The following is a 17,239-nucleotide window of genomic DNA, read 5'->3' as shown; positions in this document are numbered from 1 at the left end:
GCACTACGGCGGTCTGAGAAGAAGCCATGTAGTGGTTGCCACCCCATCCCCTTATTAGCCGACCTTATCAGCCGTTGTCAGTCGCCCACACACCCGAGTCATTCCAGCCAATTACCTCAGTCACTGTCTGAGTGCAGAGAAAAGAGGAGAACAGTATCTTTAAAATTGGATCCCTCAGGAGGACCAAGGCTGCGTAAGAGCCAGACAAGCACTGACAATGTAAGACTGTAAAAGATGTTTTTTGGGATGTGACATTATGTTCTGATAAGTGAGACACTTCTGGGGTGAGTCGAGGATGTAGGTGCCCACAGAAAAACTTATCTCACAAGATTTCTATCTATTCAGTTCGCAGTAATGAGTGACTCAACTCCTTGTGGACATGTGGTAATGCAATAAAGTCCTGGTAATTACTACATAACGGAGTATTCATACTCCCCATTACCAACAGACTCTGAGCAGCATTTTAAAAGAACATCTGTGTTGTGTCTGTCCTAAAAGATGGCGTTACCCTGTTTCTTATAATCTAACATACAGTAATAACACTGTCATCCACGTTATCTAACAAGCACACTGTAGAATGGATTCTCGATTGTGTCTGCGTGTAACGGTGCTACACAGGTGCATTGCAGGGAAAGTCATCTGATGCACAAGGCAGAGCTGTCGAGGTTCAATTTTCTCATGAAATATTTTGCAGCCTTTGTGAATCCTAGAACAAGATAATGACAAAAAAGGACAAGAGAAGTTTTTCTCTCAGGATACTTGAACTTTACGGATATGGAGGAGCTTACAGTGAAGCTCTTTTGTGCTAGAGACCATTTTCTTTAACTGTTTTTGAACGCAAAGGTCAGTTGCTTGAACCTCACTTATCATAATTTCCTATTGAAAGCAACTGAATATAAGCCGGACCGGATAAAAAGAATTCAATGAATACATATATATGTACATATATAGGACGCCCTTGTCTATAAGCCACAGGTGTCCATGTTGTAACGAGATATTTACACAGAAACAATTTTTAAACTTTTAATTCAAAACATACCAGTAACATCCATGTATGCGTACTGGAAATGCTTTTTTCCAAACTGTGCCTGGAACACGGCTGATGAAAAAGATTAATAATAAATAACACAAGGAAATGTATCCATCCATCTAGAAGCGCGTTAGCCCCCTAAAAAAATCCATAAATTAGCATGTGGGAAAACGTAGTGGCTTATAGTCCGGAAATTACGGTACCAGTCCCTTTTGATTTCCGAGTTATAACAAACTTTTCTTCGGCACCTTGTGAAATTACAATGAAAACAAAAATATGAAGTTCTTCACGCTCTTGAAACTGGTTGAAAAGCAATCGTCACTAGAGAGGTTCTCACCTTTCTGTCAAGTTTTGATGAACGTTTTCAAGGAAAGACAAGTTACGAGGTATGTAAAAGAAGAAGCAAACCTAAGCCGTCTTCCAATTATAGCCTAAAGTAACGGGTCAGTTGATTTCACGGGAGGAGCATCAGATCTTGAGGATAAACAAAATAACACCAAAGCAGAGCCAGATTTTTCATCGTGTCCTCAATAGAACCCTTTTAAATGTACAAGAGAGTAATAAATAAGTAGCCTTGTCACCGGGGGCAACCAAAGACGTTTTAAATATGAAAAAGAATTTAGATTATCTTAGCTCATTAAATGTTAATAAAATGAATGACTCCAATCGGCAAAGACAATTATTTTGTCCCTCTATTAAGAATGAAAAAAGCGACACATAAATGTAAATATACTTGTTTTCTTTTCATTTCATGCAAAATCTGTCTGCCGCATCTGTCACTTGGGCGATGATCAATAGCTGTCTGCTTACCGAGAGCGTCTTTCTTGTAGCGTGCTGAAGCCGGCAAAGGACTGGCTCCTGATTATGCCATTGGGCCCTCCGGGAGAGTGGGTACCTGCAGCCGCCATGATCTCCGGGATACGGGATGACACTCCTGTAGTAAACACGAAACATATGAATGCATTATGGGAAACGATGAGAATGTTGCTGAGAATGATTGTATGTGAAACCAAAACATCATCTGGCATAATTTCAAATCGCAAACCATGTCAACACAGAAGATTAGGATTGTGAAAGGTTGGATAAATCGGGCTTGATGCCGATGTCGTGATATGTGGATCAGTACCATTCAGAGCTAACAGGTCCCGACTCGTCTGGCCGACTAAAAAAGAAAATATCAACGGTACAGTATCTATTCTGACTCTTGGAATTTTCCGCCATGTTTAGCAGGCAAATGTTCAGACATTCAATTCCATGATTGAACCGTGTACAATGTAACTCAGAGGCAATGTTCTCCAACTAAAAATCAAACCGTACATGTAATATACTCTGTCAGCACCAACTCAGTGCATCCACATCATTTGGAAGAGTCACCTGATCCGCTTCTATCATTAAGACCTCTTTTTATCTCCATATTTATATTTAGCCACGGCCTGTCATATTTCAACCACCTTCACACAGGGGACGCGGAACGCAACTTGAGTCATGTTGGTATTTGGGGAATAGGCTGAAAATAGACAAGTGAAACCTCCTTGTCCAGCTGTCTGATAATGATGTTACAGGGATCAGGTGTCTAGAGAGAGGGATCCACTGAGGTAACAGAATCAGACTCCACTCACATGATGAGATTTTGTCCAGACGGAGGCACAAGCAGCAGCGTTATATTGTGAAGGCATGTTTTCCGAAGAGAGAGGTGAAGTAGTTTCTGACCGACATGCTGACCCCTACATTACTAGAGGAAGTATTAACGGCTTTAAAACTGAGTTAATTGAAGTGTTTAGTGAGCACAGACATGCCTGGAGGAGAGAGACAGATTTGTCAAATCAAATTAAACCCTGCGAACAAGCAGAGCAGTCATCTTCGGAAGCAACGCTATTCTCTGACCAATCAAAATAAAATACATGAACGGTTACTGTTTGTCGCACCCATGCTTTTTTTTTTTCCTACATGCAAGTCCTGCACAATGCTACAGCACACGTACACACACAGCAGCAACATAGTCGCCTTGTCGTTACAAGCTATTAAAACAGCAACTTGATATGGTCTCCTTTGGTGTGTGTGACAGAGAGCCACACAAAGAGCCGGCATGGTGCCTGGGGAAAGACTAGAGCTCTGTTTTGTGCTGAGGGGACAATAGGCCAATGAGACTGATACTGTTCAAGCTATTTATAGCAGCTCACTTTAAAACCCCGGGACCCTGATATCTGTGACTCACCGGGGCAGGACTGGATGCTCCGGCCTGGAGCAGGTTGGGTTTGAGGCCTAGAGCAAGTTGGGTTTTATAAGGTAAATGCGCACACATTTTCTTTCATTCAGCTGGTCAGAACATTGTGGAGATATCCAGCTCTGGGTTTTCGCTACGGTTGCCCAAATTAGAGTCGCTTATTTAATTTGGGCTTCAAACTGGAGCGTTTTCAGCAAAACATGTCACTTCTCCCCTTGTATTGAAACTATGCATCTTTCAAATAAGAAAAAAATTGGACTGTTCACATCAGTCAGTGTATATTTTGTCTTTACGGCCACACGGTTGAGTAAAACAATCACTGCTTTAAAATTCAACATCAAGGGATACGAGTCTATTCCAGTATGGGGACTTGCTAAACAATTGTTTATTCCCTGAACTGGGAGAGATTTCGATAAGGGAATTGTTTGGGGGTAGAAACTAAATAATACATCAATGAAAAAATCATCATCATATTGACAAATCTATGTCAAATAAAAAAAATAAAAATTCTAATAGCAATTTTAGATTTCAATGTCAGGTATTGACAAGTACAGTCTATAGCACAGTGTGAACAGTGTAATAAAATTAGAGCACGTTGCACGTGCAGAACAAACACCACAGACATTAGGTTAAGCCCATATAACTACGGGCTTATAGACGGGACACATTATTTCCTTAACTGATGTCCGGTCACTCAGGTACAGATCATGTATATTTATCACAATGTATAAAATATCACCAGCCTAAGACAGGAGTTGCAAGTCCTGTCTCAATGCATATTGACCTTGTCGGCTTAAGCTTGTGATGTAGAGCAGCAGAAAACAAACTCGTTTATGACATCAGCCAGAGGCAACACACTGTCTGGTTTTAGCCTCAAATAATTCAAAAATGTTTCATCAATGCATCAACACCTATCTTTCCTGAATATGATGCAGCATTTTTGCCAGTATTCTTGGCATTCCCAAGTCCAGTGTCAGAATCATAGGAACTTTTTCGGCCACATGACCAACTACCTATAACATGACTCCATCGAGTTACCACAACGTCATTCAGCAAGAATCTACAGAAGCATGCAGCCTGTCCCTTAGCTATTCATAATACATTGTGCTATAATTATTTAAACTGACAAAGACATTTGTCCTAAGTAGGCTAATTCCATATTAGATACACCACATTGTACGCTTTACAATGTGATACCAGCTGCCATTTTACGACAGCTGTACTTTTTGAAACATCAGTATGTTATGAAAGAATATGATACTACCCGAACCTACTGACAACCCGATATGTTCATGTAGTAGGTAATTCTGAATGATCATCCCCCCCCTCCCCAAGTGGATCAATGAACTTAGAAGAGAGCTGCAATTTGCCTTTCCGAAAGCATTTTGGTCCATTTCGGTATTTGAATATTTGGCAGCTCAGTTTCTCGCCCTGTTTTTGTCTCTGACACTGACTCACTCGTCCTAAAAAGAGGAGCGGTGGGCGTCAAATAATGGAACATTTTGTTACCTAATGCTCTCTGGGCAATCAAAGAGCGAGCTGGACATCATTTCCAGCACTTAGGCCATCTCCCAAAGACGCTCTGGAGGTTTTCAAAAAGACATAATGAACGCTGTTGAAAACTGTGCATGACACCGATAATACCAGACGCTGGCTAGTTTTAAGTCTCTTCGACATACTGATGCTCTGCCCCGAAAAGAGGATAACTGTCATGGCCCTGATGTGAATGACAGTCAAATACACAAAAAGAAAATGACGAATAGTAGACACTGTGCTCATTCATCTCAGGCAGAGACTCTGTGTAACTCAGTTAGTGTTTGTCCTAGATTCATTTATCAGGATCCGACTACCAAACACTGCTGGATAAATTTGGCGCTTTATAAAAAGATAATGATCTTGTCTTTCTCTACCTAGGGGACAAAACTAATAGCTTTTTTTCCCGTTTTAACACCAACTGCTTGCACAACATAATCATCCAGATGAAGGTGTATTCATCAGTTACATGTTAGATCTTGCTGTTTGCTTTTTTCAAAAATTACAAGATTGAAATATTATGTTTGATCTCACTTTGCTCTCCTGACAGGCGAAGTTAAGAATATGGTAAATTTCTTTGCGAACAAAATTTTAGTATTAACGGTAAACACCCAAGGGTTTATTTCTAAACAACTTTTCCCAGCCTCGGCAGGTCCCATTTAAGTAAATCACACACTGTAATAGATGTTCACTAAGTTGTTATGCACACATACACACGAGCTCACAAGAGGAAAAAAAAGAACACATTTGCCCATGGAAATAAAAAAAACTACACCTCTTAGTGTCAGCCCTCATCTCATCTAAAGAGCCTTTCAGAGCAAGAACAACAGTACTGACTTGCACTGTGTTTGCTTTCAGTGCCAGTCTTAACCCCCAGTGAATATGACTACCAGGAAGAGCATTCACAGAACCCCCCCCCAACACGCACACACACACACACACAGCACTCACATAATAGCAGCCTAAAAAGCCCCCGATGAGGTGCCTGTGTGTGTGGTTTTTGTATGATCATGGGAGTATTACATTGATCCGTATTCCGAGCTGTGAGACAGCCAAAGCGACACGCACACACACACACACACACACACACACACACACACACACACACACACACACACACACACACACACACACACACACACACACACACACACACACACACAAATCACACACAGAACTGGCATGTGAGTGTAGGACACCTGACTCCATACTGCTGTGAGGTCTCAGGAGTCCATGTTAATGGATTAATCCCAGTCCTGTGTTGGATGTAAGATAAAACTTGAAGGGGTGATGGAGGGAAGAAGGGAAGAAGCAAACAGGGGGGGGGATGGGTCTAAATTTGTTTCTCTGCAGGAAGAACAGAACTGACACTTCTATTTTTGCTCCACTGCCAAACAATTTATTTTTGTATTGTTTACTCTTTACTCTGTCCCTTTCATTAGCTGCTAAAAATGACAAAACACGGTAGCTTTCATGTGACAGACAAAATTAAATATCTGTTTTTGTTTAATGCAACCGAAAAGACACGACTGGAAACAATCCGCTGTATGGGGGGTGAGCGGGTCCAGTGTTGTACAATGAGTCAACTCCAGTCCCAGACACCTGAAGAGACACGGTGGCGTCACACACTCGCCCACTTTGGTTTTCGACTTGCTTAAGCGTTCGCCTCACATGCCCGAGGTCCCAAAGGCCAGGGCGTGTAGAGGTTTCACTCGCCGCTGCTAAGTTCGAGACCAGCACCGGATATGATCTTTTGTACATGAGCTAAGATGTAGTTGGCCAGACTTGACTGGTTAAATGCAGCAGTAACAGCTGGAGTAACAGTGTGACAGTAACACCATAACTTCAAGACCAAATTGTATTTACAAACTTCCCAAACAACAACTCCTAAATGTGCAGATTTAAAGGCTGACAGGCATCATCCATTGATAAATATTTTAAAATGATGCATACATATGAAGGAATTTCCCCTATGGGGATCAATAAAATCTTATCTTACGTCTTTAAACAACCATATACTCATAACATCAAATACCCGATTAACCCGTAATAACTAATTACAAGTGAGCATGAGAAATTAGTTACAGTTTAATTCATATTACTGTATAAATAGTTAATATGTGAATTAACAACCATAAGCTTTTTTCTTTGTTTGGAAAAATGATTTCATTTCATTAGTTCATGTTAAACAATGTCCAAGTTTAACCAATGAGGCATTTTGCTACAATATGTATAACTTAATCTCTTGCAGTGATTAAAGAAAGTGAAGCTTAAATGATGCGTTCGATGACCCTGTACATTGAGCGCGTTACAGAAAACAGCCGTGAAACCTCCCCCAACAACACTTGACACACACGGTCACAAAAACCTGACTTCCTTTGTCTTCTACACCGAACAATCACACATTCAAACATGACAACACAAGGACATTTTCATTGCTGTTGGTGATTGTGGACTTGCATTCAGGTGACTCACAGCTGAATTTACGCCCCCATCCTTATGAATGGCAAAGTGACTCACTCATTCTTTTTTTGTTCTTTCTCTTGTTTTGCATCTCATCCTCACAATCACCTCCTCTTCAAGTCTCCCCATCCAGCCTTCAGTTATTTGTCAGTATTTCTCTTGTTTTACAGAGTGGAATCAGTTTAACTTTTCAAAATGTTTTGCTATGAGGTCCGAGGCAAAAGGTGGGGAAATAAAAGATTCAGGTGAGACCTGAAAGAAATACTCGAGATGATCCGGTTATCCCAATGATCAGATTTTGTAAATAAATATAGCACTAATTAATGATTAATTAATGGTAGGTTAACTATTAAGCATAACACACACACACACATATAACTGCAAATGGGTGAACAGACACACACACACACACACACACACACACACACACACACACACACACACACACACACACACACACACACACACACACACACACACACACACACACACACACTTTACCATTCCTCTGAGATCATGTGCATTTCTGTGTAAATCCAGCATTAGCTTGCAGAGCATGTTAACAACAAGGAACCTAATTATTAATGCTTGTATAAATCAGCTTCACCATGGCAACAGCTGACAAACTAGGATGAAGAGTGTTACGTAGATCAACTGTTATGAGCCAAACACCAAGTAGAGGGACACACACACCCTTGTGTAACCGGGCAAACTACTTTAAAAACACCAAACCCTGAGACTGCTTGTGTGTGTGTGTGTGTGTTTCAGAGAAAGTTGCAGATGTCGCTTTTAATGTTGCCACAAACCAACATCCACAACATAGCACTGGACCAGACAGCGTAGGGGTGGAACAGGACAGTTGTCGCTTCCTTCCATTCAATTTGCAGGACAAGGCAGTAGTTTGACTCGGGTATGATAAATTCAGTTTTTAAAAAGAAGATTCTTTGTATTTGCCACCAGGCAATTTCTTTGGCTCTGCTTCCCGAGTCTGTATATTTCTGTTTTTAAAATAAAAAAACAGAAAATTCTAATTTTCCCTTTTTACAGCTGATGATGAATTTGTACTTCCGTTTTAAAGAATGTCTTGATCATTACAAAAGGCTTGTTTTGTTGTGTAAAAGGTTTTGAATATTTTCAAGCAGGTTTTTTTTTGTTTTTAAACTTATTTTCAAAACCTCTTTAAAGAATGTAATTTTGTTGGCAAACTTTGAATCAGTCAGTGAAACCTAGAATACCATCTTTACTGTGATTCAATTTCCTGAGTCATGATACAATTTTTAAATTATAACATGCGATCAAAATGCATATCACACTTCAAAAAATGTATCTCTGCAGCCTTTGCCTTGAAAACGGAGCTTTATTTTGTTTACTCTTAGTGTTTTCAGACACAGCAGGCGAGGGATTTCACAACCTGCTCACCACTTCACACCAGACTCATACAGATGGCAGCTCGCTGTTGACATGGTGGAACATTTAGTTGACAAAAAGATGACATTTCCCATGAGGAGCTCCACAAAATCGCAAACACAGCTCAAAACATCTCCATACACCAGATGTTCAGACACAACTCTAACACCAATGACTGCATTGCTCCTAAACCGCTGGAGAAGAACAACTGTATGTAAAAGCAGGTGAAGCATTAAATTTAATGTTCACCCATTTGCAGTTATATGTCTTTATGGTATGGAAAAGAAACATTGTACAGTGAAGGAGGCAGGGGATGATGGGGGATATGAAAGAAAACTGAGTAGTTTGTTCCATTAGGACGAATGTTTTATCCTAAACACATAACCATGCTGCATGCAAAATTATGAAAGAATAGGAATTAGGATAAGGAATCAAGAAATAAAAAGCCCGAGTTAGTTTACTGTGATATGATTTTGAGCAGATATTGTCATTGAAGGAACTCCTTTCTATTAACCGTGTTAAATCTGATATTTTCCCGTGACTAGTCAGTTGGTCCAAGAACGTAAAACATCAAGGAAACATTTTAAAGGCAAAGGTATACCCGTTCCTAAACTATTTACTATTGAAAATGTGTTTGATTTCTGATCCCCGCCCTAATTTGTCTTTCGCTACAAAAGTGATGAGAGTAAAGAGGAAAACTTCCTAAACTGAAGTTAAGATGTATGACAGTTCCTGCAGATAATCTACATAATTCTTTACACAGATACAAACCGTTAGCTTTGAGATTGAAGGCAGCATTTTTAATCCACCCATGTTACGTGTCCCATTAACCTGTTGACCATCTCAGAGGTGTTTAAATCCTTAATTCCCTGCACGGAAATTTGGGGATGCGGAAAAATCCGTGCGAAGAGCTCAAAGTGAAAGATCTCGGCCCTGCTTTGAGCAGAATTTAACATTTAACCGTCGTCTTCCGCGGTGCAAGCACGGCGGAGCATCGAGCGTCATTATCCTGAATGTGAGCTGAGAGCAAGCGCCTCCCGAGGAAGAAGCTGATTCATCTTCGCTAAGAGATTACATAAAGGCACTGTTTTAGGTTCACAGCGTCTTGTGATTTAGCCATGAAGCACCTTTAATAATAGAACAGCCCACAGAATAGTCGGCTCCCTTTGCCACAGTAAGTGCCTCAGAAAAGTTGCTCCCAGAACATGATTCAACCCGATGCAATTCCAACCCCCATTGAATGATTTTTTTTTTCCCTTGTGTGCGTTGTTTTTTTTGAACATCCACAATCTTTGCAACAGAAATTTTTGTTGATAAATGTTTGGCGCCCACCTGTCACAATGACAAGAACACGACATTGCAAGGAAAGCCCAGCCCAACTGATGTGCATTAAAAAATAAGAAACCAAATATATTGTTGTGAGGTGTTCAAAAGCTCTGTACAGCTGAAGTACATTTGAGGAATTTCAAAAACTGCAAAGATAACGTGGCTGTTGTGAGGGTTGCATGATGGTCCTTCATCATTCCATGTATAATGTCAAAGAAATATAGAAACACAATAACGGAAAAATTAGTATGTATGAAAACTGTGCTTTTGTATGAAAACATCACAACATTGAGGCGGCACGAATAAACATACTCTGTCCCCCAAATCTCATTTAAATATCCTGAGTAATAACCTGGGATCATTTCTTGTCTGTTTAATTATTGTCATTTGCTTATTCTCAGGTGATACGTAATTAGAGTTTTTAATTAATGGCTTGATATGATTCACGTAATGTTGTGTTGATAATAAAAACAGGATTAACTCAGATGGACTCAAGTACATTCACAAAGAAAAAAAGAATGAGCAATCTTTTATGAGCAATTTATGAAAATACTTTGCTAAAAACCAAAGCTCTATTTTTCGGAAGCAGAGAGAAATTATGCTTCTCACATAACAGATACAAAGGGAAATTAAAATCCACTGTGACGGTTATATAAAGTGATATGTTGCTAAGCTGTAGTTAAAAAAACAAAAACACTCAACAAGCACACACACATTTACACCAAATCATGACACGACCTGGTGACAGCCAGGAATTCACAGAGATTTAAATTTGACAACAGAGACTTTGTTACGGCTGTGAGGCTGTGAGGCTGCCCCTCAGCCACCTATAGTATGATTGATAACATTTTTAAACTCTGACTAAGAACTACATGCTGGCATGTCAGGCCTCCACGAATCCCATCACTCGAGCATAACAGGCAGAACACAATGAGGAGCGAAGATTTCGACACGTCCTGTATGAAGCTGGTATTCGCCAAGTAGACCTCGGGCGCAAAAACAATCAATAGTTTGGCCGATAGTCATCATAGCGACAGGAACAATGATTCTTTGTCGAGATAGTGTCTCCAGAGCCGCAATGGTGGAAACTCCCAAAGTGGCCCAGGACAATGTGGAGGGGGGAAAAAAGCAGCTATTTCTCGACTGATACATACATTTATTATAAAAAAAAAAAAATAGAAAAAAACAAACCATTCATACTCTATCTACAGCGCTTATCTTGCACTCGGGGTGGTGGAGGTGCTGTAGCCTATCCCAGCGAGATAGGGCGAGATTTTGGGTTCAACCTGGACCAGAATCCAGCAGGACCACATGGAGAGACATGCAACATTGCTGCATGTTTTTGGACTGTGGCAGGAAACCAGAGAACCTGACAGAACCTCTAAGAGACAGAGATCCTTACGGAAATGCCTACTGTCGGAATCGAACCAGGGACCTTCTTTCTTAACCACTGCCGCCATGCTAAAGAGAAATTCCCCTTCCATTTTTGCCACTTTATTATTAAATATGCAAAAATCAGTTTGATGGCTGATCAGAAAAAATAAGCAAACTGAACAAGCGACCATCAGAGAGTCAACAGGAATTGAGAAGGATTAGACGGTTTCCCACTCGTGGGGCATTTTACAACTCGATGTGGATGGGAATTTTTGACTAAATATCAAATTGACATTTGAATTAAAATGATCATTATTTGTACTGAGCGACTTGCTCATCAGGATGTTTCTAATGAAAAATAATGAAGACGGCCCACATCCTGATCTGGATAACGCAGCTCTTGAGGTCACACATCCCGTGCTTAAAGCGACCGCTTCATGGGAATCAGCTGACACATGTCTGAATTCAATTCCAAACAAACATGGCAGAGTTGGCGTTTTGGCGCAGAAGCTTTGTCTCAGCAAGCTGCTGAAGTTATTTTCTCCAAATGGAATCTCTGGGCATGAAATAATGGAGTCTGCTTTTCTCCAAATGTCCTGTTAAACAATCGTCTGTACAGTTTTCCTTTCTCACTTAACCAGAGTCACGACTTGTTTATCCCACCTCTGTGACATTTTCATCATTTTAAAATACAACAGAGAGCCTTTGCATACCGTTGTGTGTGTTTATGAGATGTTCCCCACATCATGTTTTATTACATTTGTGACTCCGCTGCAATTATAGGTCACTGGGGTCCTGGTGGGGCAGGGAGGAATTAAAGGCAGGATATGGCATTTCGATGCACAGATGACCAGATTAATTGAAGCGTGGCTGGACTAAAGTTACTTTTGAGCAGCTGCCGCCGACAGCAGCGTGTAATCACTTGTGAGAAATGTAAGCCACACCGGCAAATGCACAATCCAGATTAATGGTGTCAAAGATTAGTTTTGCATTTATCCAATATCAGACAGTACAGTGAAGCTCATCGCCAGCTGAACCATGTCTCCCGGCAACATGCGCGCAGACAAATTGCTAAAGAAGCATTTAGAGGAGCTTTAAAGCAACGTTCAGTGTCCTCACCAGATATAAATGGAGGACGAATTTGTAATTGCCTCAAAAAAATGCATCTTATCGAAACACTTGGCAGATTAAACTGTGACTTTGTCGAATTACATGTCACAAAAGGCAACATCGGGCTATTTGTTTTGCTTTGTCAAGCTTGCTATTTACAATGGATTGACAAAATTGTGATTCAAAACCGTAATAATTTACCATTCAGAAAGCTTTGGAATGAGATGGTGCGTATGACATAATGAAAAGAATGATATACTGTAATAAAATGGCAGCAACTAGGCCTTTTCTCTTGAAAGAGTGTCCATCACGAGAATTTCTGAAGCGTTGTTTAGTGCTTGAACAGTGAAAAAAAAAAAAAAACACCTCAAAGAACACAGAGGTAGCAGAACAGAACAAGCCTGGACGTTCAGCTCTGATAGCCGCCGAGATCCGACACAGTAGCGCGGCAAATCTCGACAGCCCAACTTATCTCAAAATAAAGAGGGAAAACTGTAAGGATACCTTGCACTGAATGTGCCAGACTCCATTATGTGGTATTTTTGTCATCTACTCGAGCGAGCAAACAAAGATAGAGATTTAAAAAGCCCCCCTCCTCCAACAGACACAGAGCAGCGGTGTCATCGACATGAGAACCGGCTTGATTTCAGCATTTTGCGGGGCTGAATGAAAATCACCACCTATGCTGCAGCACTGGAATGCAGCTGCCATACAAACAGGATTACTCTGGTTATTTCAGCTCCATTTGTTATTTTTATCAAGAAAAGACCAGCGTTTTTTCCACCGGTAGCAGCTTCTTTGATACTACAAGCTCTGAGGGCCCACTGTGAATTATGTGGTGGCCATGGAAAATGCAGAGAGTTAGCAAGAGTTAATTATAATTTTTTTTTTTTTTTTGGTGGGAGGGGGTTAGAATGAGTCTTGACTGACCAAAAAAAAATAACTGACCAAAAACAAGGCCCTGATTATACTGTAGATTCTTAGTTTCCAGAGGTGCATCTTTTGATATCTTTGTCATTCCTGCAATCAAAATTCCCAAAAATGAGAAGATATTCTTTAACAGAGTAGTGTAAAAGCGTGGGATCATGTCCAGACCTCGACTGATAATTTTTCACACGCTTCTTGAGCGGAAACTCTTTTCTTTCACTGATGTAATAACTTGTAAACTAATGATAACAACTGCAAAGTCATAATTCCCTTAAGAAACTGACTGAAGAAAGACCTTTTAAAGCGTTCATTTGATCCATTAGCCATGAGTTATATCTGCCTTCTTAAAAGTCACGACCAAAAACACCCATAACTTTCAGATCCCTAACAGATTTGTAGCTTGCTCAATATCCGGATCTGTCGGCATGGGGGAAGAGGATATCCCTGGGGGAGGGGATACCGGCAGAGAGACCATATGTGCGTTAACAACGGTTTTATATGGACGTATAACAGAGACCATATTGATGCTGCATGACGATGTGGCTTTCAATGATAAACATTAAATCAAAATAACAGTGAAGAGTCAGGGCTTCTTTGGGTAAAAAGCGTGGCGAAGTGCGACAAGCCGTCATTGCTTGCGCACTGATGCTGCATAGTGTGAACTGTACACCTGACAACTAGACAGGTTTTGTTCCTGCTGCCTTGGGGGAACTGCAGGTCAAATAAGTAAAACTGAGAAACCTGTAAGTCACAAGCAATTCGATAGTTTCTAACGTTTTATGATCCTTATGATTAGATTGAGTTAAACAAGGTGGCGCAGCGCAGGACGAAGAGCAATTGACTTTGGAATCGAACATTCTTGATTCGATTCCTGGCTCCTCCTCGTGCAGGGGTCGGCGGCTCCTTACACTGCCGCTTCGAGTGGCTTGGGAAAATAAATTATAAGTATTTAATTGAAGTGTATTTTATTTGTGTTAGTTCCTTTTTTTAATTTTAGTTTGAAATCGGAAGATCGTTGTGATCTTGAAATATCAAAATAAGATTATAGTCATCATTTTTTGACGCTCAAAATATACGTCGCACTTGCGGGAGCCGGCATACCCACCAAGACGCCGTAAATATGTCGAGACTTTAAACCACAGGTAGGCAAAATGTGAAAAAGCAATACATACAATGGTACCTTTATTTTGGACGTCAAAAAGTAATTGCGGCTCCCAGTGTTTTCTTTTCCGTAGAAACCGGGTCCAAATCTTTGGGTGTTAAAGGTTGCCGACCCCTGTCCTCGTGTGTTGAAGTGTTGTTGAGCGAGACACTGAACCCCAAGCTGGTCAACGGCAGCCTACTGCTCATGGTTCATCCATAATGAGTTAATTGTGAAGAATGAATTTCCCCACGGAGATTAATGAAGGATAAATTATTATTAGTTGACCTTTAGCCTTTCTTCTTCTTTTCCTTTCACCTGCTCCCTTTAGGGGTCACCACAGCAAATCATCTTCCTCCAACGAAGCCTATTCTCTAACTTCATGTCCCCTCTCATCCATCCAGAAATCTTTTTGGTTTTTGTCTCAGCCACCCGCTGGGCAGTTTCAACCTCAGTATACTTCTACCAATATATTCACCATTCCTCCTCTGTACTCAGTATGCCCACACCGTGAGAGTCTGACATTATATCCAGAGCATCTATCACGTGCCGTCCCTCTGCTGGACTCTCCATCCCAGAGAGAACCTCGGGATCTTTATTTTGGTCGATACTCTTAACCTTTGTTATAATATCTATATCTATAGTATACGCCAAACAGTGCCTGAGTGACATGACACTCAATAGTATTTGCTGATGTAATATTTATTGCAAATTTACCAAGAGTCGCTGTGGTTATCAAAAGCATAGAGTGTAATAATAATGTGATGCAGTTGATGGGCAGCAGAACAAAACACACAGCTACCTTCAATAGAATTACAGCGTAATGGGAATTATTTTACGTCTCAGCACATTTGAGTGATTGTGTGAGTGAATGTGCCCCGAAAATGACAGTTTCCATGCACTTATCGGCGGAGCAGAGAAAGAAGGTACACATTATCAGACAAAGGAAGAATAACAACCCCACAGCTGGTTTGGTCTTGTCCTTCCAGCACGAGTGAGAAATGAACATGCTGTTACAAAGATATTTTACAACTTGAAATATGAGCAGTATAAAAGCATTTGAGAGGTAAATTAATTTCCATTATCCTTCAAACAATTCCCCAAACAAGTTGAAAATGATGTAAGGGAGCTACTTGTCAAATACAACCATAATGTAGACATGTTTCTGGTTCTAATTCAAAACTGACAGATCCCACTTTTATTATTTTTCCATGAAAGCAGCCGGCATTATTTGTTTTTTGGTTCTATTTGTTTCACAGCAAAGACATACATGGAGAATATCTCCGGGCAGAAATGAAGGCATGAAAAGCGGTGGGTGTTATTCACACACACACACACACACACACACACACACACACACACACACACACACACACACACACACACACACACACACACACACACACACACACACACACACACACACACACACACACACACACACACACACACAGATCCTGGTGGATTTCTGTCCCACACACGAAGTCATTGTCACAATGTTCGCAAGAGGATAACAATTTCCACAGCGGCTGAAGGAGGATAATAGGAGAAAGAAAGATCCACGTGCTCATGAAAGGAGGACAAATACACTTGAGGGGACACTTGTCTCTTTCTCCCTGAACTAGAGTTTCACACTATGATTTCAACTAATGATGGTGATTTTCATGCTGGGCTGAACCTCAGCGGGGAACGATAGGAAGAGCAGATATGCTGTACTCAAATCTCAGGAAAAGCAAAGTACTTATTTGCACAAGTTCTTAAAAAAAAAAAACATGAGTTAAATAATGTATTACAAAATATCAGTACAATGAATCTCAGAGGAACGGTTTAAGCTGGAGGTGTTCAAACAACTTGGATAACATAAAACAACTTGGATTTAGAGTTTTTAATGGCGGTGAAAAGTTCAAAAACACAAACAAATCTGATTGCTTTACCGATGTGATTTTCCAAATATATCAAGTAAACACTCACTCCTCAACATTACATTTTTACTATATTGTTACAGTTTGATCTGATGTTAAAAAGAACGTTTTAAGAATACTGATCATTTTTATCATCATCAATTAGTGATCATACCAAGAGCATGTATACTATAAATAATAACATCATTATTGGAACTGATACTTATAGTATTTGGGGTCAGATTTTCATCAGGGATCTGATTTGTTTAAATGCTGACAATCTAGCCTCGACCTCATTCATCACCGGGGTCCCCATTGAGCAAAACAACTTCAAAAGGATCACTTCTAAAGGGGGTGACTAAATGCTAACTTAGGGTCGGTGAGAAAAAAACGTCACAAAAACAACGACAGCACGTAGGCTGATGCTGAAATAGAGAAAGCCCGAAGGCTCGCTTGTCTATGAGAGATGCAGCAGACAAGGGAAAAACGCAGCCTCTGACGCGCAGTCACCCAACACGCCGTTTAAAAAGCCGATCGTCACGTGATCTCACTCGTCGGCCTGCTCGAATCTCAACCCCTCTATAAACACTCAAAGGTCAAGAGCCACTCAATCATAGCAATGTGGCCTTCAGCTCAGGAGGTTGTCCTTTTACTGATTGCAGTTTCTCTAAAATGTGCACTTAGAGATGGTATCTTACCTCGAAATTCCCCTGTTTGATTTTTTTGAATATCATATTTGGTTTTTTTTTCCGGGGGCCTGTTTCTGATGCTGCACAAAAAAAAAAACTAATTTCAGCATCAAG

At 40.5% G+C, this 17,239-nt stretch overlaps 1 protein-coding gene across 3 annotated transcripts in view; it reads right to left on the bottom strand.

The window, feature by feature from the left end:
- ripor2 (RHO family interacting cell polarization regulator 2) overlaps positions 1-17,239 on the bottom strand; it is a 64,882-nt gene that overhangs the window by 27,723 nt on the left and 19,920 nt on the right. For all 3 annotated transcript variants that reach the window (XM_086177669.1, XM_086177671.1, XM_086177670.1), the window contains exon 2: positions 1,841-1,964. In XM_086177669.1, coding sequence (XP_086033795.1) covers positions 1,841-1,964 — 124 coding nt within the window. The remainder of the gene's footprint in view (positions 1-1,840; positions 1,965-17,239) is intronic.

The sequence above is a fragment of the Fistularia commersonii genome, chromosome 30 (genome assembly GCF_037954325.1).
Source record: "Fistularia commersonii isolate RoL2024-O1a breed Wild chromosome 30, RoL_Fcom_v1.0, whole genome shotgun sequence".
NCBI lineage: Eukaryota > Metazoa > Chordata > Actinopteri > Syngnathiformes > Fistulariidae > Fistularia > Fistularia commersonii.
The sequence above is the reverse complement of the archived record's forward strand: the minus strand, read 5'-3'. Positions and strand labels throughout refer to the sequence as shown.